The sequence below is a fragment of the Pygoscelis adeliae genome, unplaced genomic scaffold, assembly GCF_000699105.1.
Source record: "Pygoscelis adeliae isolate BGI_AS28 unplaced genomic scaffold, ASM69910v1 Scaffold357, whole genome shotgun sequence".
In the NCBI taxonomy this organism is placed as follows: domain Eukaryota; kingdom Metazoa; phylum Chordata; class Aves; order Sphenisciformes; family Spheniscidae; genus Pygoscelis; species Pygoscelis adeliae.
In genome coordinates, this window is record NW_008825159.1 from 52,618 (window position 1) to 56,015 (window position 3,398).

Consider the following 3,398-nt stretch of genomic DNA (forward strand, 5'->3'; position numbering starts at 1 on the left):
CTATTGAGGGATGGCTAAGACAGGGCGAAGCAGTAATTATTGCTAGTTAAGTACAGACATCCAGCCTGTGCGAGCCGCTGCTATCAACAGATCGATTTGCAGCACGGGCAGGAGACGGAGGTATCTGCCGGCTGACAGCTCAGCCCAGCCTCCCCGCTCTGCTTCAGTGGGGCCCTTCCCCTTCGTTTCCATGAAAGAAATAGGGAGATAAATGGGATTTCACCCCATCGCTGCTGCTGAACAACGTAAAAAGTGTTTTTCCCCCCCCAAGAGGAAAGGTATGGGAGTCGACTACCGGCTTCAGCCAGTGGTCTGCACTAGTGTCAGCAACGGTTTTATATTTTAGGGTAGGGGAAACCATGAGCTTTCGGCTCCCCGCCCCAGGATGACAACGTGTGGTCCCGACACGCGTGGGAGACACTCAGGTCTGGAAAAGCAAGAGTTTTTTTCATGGGCTGGCAGGATTTTTTAGCGCAGGGAGGCAAGACCTGGCTTTCCTCCGCATCCTTGCGGAGGGGAGATTTTCAGTTGCCCATTTCGACGTTATTTTGCACGTTGCTCCCTCCCCACTCCAAAGCCTCAGGTTTCCAGTCAGCCTGGAAAAAAAACCCCTCCTCTTGATCCTCTGATTTTAGGGAACGGGGATTACTCCCCTGTTTCAAATCCCCCATCAAATGAAGCCAGATCATTCAGCTCCTTCCTGGGAATGCTGCAGGAAGGCTGAACAGTGCCAGTTACAGAGACAACACAGGAGTAAACGGCCAAAGGACGATCCACAACCACACACCGAGTTTCAAAACAAACAAACAAACAAACAAAAAAAAGCCCCCACCTCTGCCAGAGGAAAAGACAGTTTTCAGACACGCTGTCACCAGAGGGTGGCAAAAGAGAATAAACAAAGACGGAGTCAGGGGTTTCTCAGAGAGTTTTATTAACCTAAGGTGAAAAAGGAACGATAACAAACCATCTCTTGTGGGTACCAATAACAAACCGTCTCGGCTCCGTTCAATTCATTGAATCAAGTGTAGTTCAAAGTGCATGGATTTCAACTCTGCTGTAAAAGATAAAAAGAAGAGAGAGGTTAAAGCACCTTTGCAGTCTGCAGAGTCCGTGGAGAGGAAGGCGCTCGTGTTCAGTCCAAACTTTGCTTTTAAAGATGAAAAACGCAGCGCTGGGTGCAAGCGACACACTTCGCTTGCTTCGCCGGCTCTTTCTGAGCTCGGAAAAACTCGACGTGTTCACCTCCAGAACAGCCTCCCGGTCGCCACCCTTCCTGGTTTATTGCCACGAAAATAGGATTTTCTCTTCGCAGGGATTGCTGCCTCCGGCTGCCGCTAGCTGCCGTGGAGCGGTTTGGCGTACACCGGCTCCATGAGGTGGTAAATCAGGAGCAGGAACAGGCACCCAAGTAAGACCAGGCTCATCACGGCCAGGAGCACGAAGCGGCCGATAAAGAAGGTGTCCACGATCTGTGGAGAGCGGGGAAAAAAAAAAAAAAGACCACAACACATGTTACAGCCTTGGTCTGCTCCAGGAGCCTGGAGGGAGCACGCCACGTCCTGGAAAAGAGGACTGTCCAAGAAGATCATCCCAGGAGGAAAACCTTTGGGGTTTCCCCCAGATTTCTCCCCTCGCTTTTCATTCCTGACATGGGTGCTCTCTGTGGGAAGCGGGGTGGGTGACAAATGAGTGAAAGAAGAATCCCTTTCCTCTGGAAAAAGCTGCTCGTGGGGAAGCTAATGTGGAGGAAAAGAGCAGCACAGTACCGAGCACAGGGAAGAAACACGAGTCAAAACCTGCAGCAGCTCTCCCCAGCCACAAACCTCCCAGCGCTGCAAGGAACTGCACACAATTCTTCCCTTTTAGGAGGGAAATGGAGGGGGGGGGGGGAGATTAAAAAAAGAAGATACAGCGGCAAGGCAAGACCAACCGCGAGAAGGCTGGTTACGAAATCATCCTCTCGGCTCCTGAGACTAGCCCAGAGCTTCGCTCACCCCCAGCTCGGTTTTCTAAAACGCATTAGCACACGCTCAGCCTTGGTGTTGCTGCAGAAAGAGTCTCTTGTGAGTGACACGTTGGCTCCTTCTGCACGTTTCACTTTTTAATTAGCCAATTAGCAGAGTTTCAGTGCAGAAAGCCCAGGTCATGTATTATTGATAGTCAGGGCAGGTCCAGTCCAATTGAAGATCCAAAAAAAAAAAAGTTTTCCATTTCTGTTGGCCTCCTGGGCACAAACACGTGCTCGGCTGCCCTTCATCTCACTTCCAACCTTTACATGAGCAGGTCCCACACAAGGCAGAGAAAAGAAAACACTTACAAGGATCTTTAGCAGTGATTTACACAGATCAAGATCTAGAAGAGCAATAATTAATGTGCATTAATAATAGAACAGAGGAAAGAGCACGTAAAAAGGCACAAAACTTTGTGTATTCAAAGCCCAAAGAGCTCTGGGAAAGCTCAAGACGGCAGCTCAGGCAGCGGTCGCACAGGTAGCCTGACCCAAAACTGGGGGAGATCCCCGTGCCTGACAACACAGACAAGGGGCTGTCTAAAAACACAGATGGCTCCATGCTTGAGCGTCGTAATAACCTAGAAGAGAGCCAAAATGCAGTTACTGGGCTTTAAAATAGAAAACAGAGCTGGGGGAAGGTGAAAGGCTGCAGAATTAAGAGGGGAAAAATTCTCAAAACTACCTGCCACATGGCTATCGGCATGCTCCAAGGTGTGTTGGAAGATGGAGGCAGGCAGGAGCACAGAGAGCCAGGACCAAGCTTTGAAAGGGGATGGCAGAGGGGGAGCAGAAGCTGCTCGAGCTCAGGGCTGGGAGGGATAAAAGTACAGGTGCCATTCCTGCACAGAGCCCCTTGGGCCTGGGGATGGGAGAATGGGAGCTAAAATCCACAGGTCACATATAATGGCATGTAAATAAGGGATTTTCTTACGGAAATAAATAGATCCCTGCTCTGTGAGTGACACAGCCTGCACCAACGGGAGCCTGTGCCAGAGCAGGAGCTGCAGGAGACTGAAAAGGCAGCACAGGGCCATCCCTGAGGTAAAGGCCCATCCCTGGGGCCTCAGGGCAGCAGTTGGGGCCCATCCCTGAGGTAAAGGCCCATCCCTGGGGCCTCGGGGCACCTGTAGGGGCCATCCCTGAGGTAAAGGCCCATCCCTGGGGCTTCGGAGCACCTGTAAGGGCCATCTCTGAGGTAAAGGCCTGTCCCTGGACTCCATCCCTGAGGTAAAGGCCCATCCCCGGGGCCTCGGGGCATCTGTGGGGGCCTGCCCTGAGGTAAAGGCCCATCCCCAGGGCCTCGGGGCGGCTGCTGGAGTCATCCCTGAGGTAAAGCCCTGTCCCTGGACTCCATCCCTGCGGTAAAGGCCCGTCCCCGGGGCCCCCG

At 52.2% G+C, this 3,398-nt stretch overlaps 1 protein-coding gene across 1 annotated transcript in view; it reads right to left on the reverse strand.

The window, feature by feature from the left end:
- Positions 1 to 958: 958 nt before the first annotated feature.
- The window catches only part of TMEM218 (transmembrane protein 218), a 4,093-nt gene continuing 1,653 nt past the window's right edge, over positions 959 to 3,398 (reverse strand). Inside the window, exon 2 of the mRNA XM_009328672.1 lies at positions 959 to 1,469. Within this exon, the coding sequence (XP_009326947.1) occupies positions 1,335 to 1,469 (135 nt within the window). The 3' untranslated portion in view covers positions 959 to 1,334. The remainder of the gene's footprint in view (positions 1,470 to 3,398) is intronic.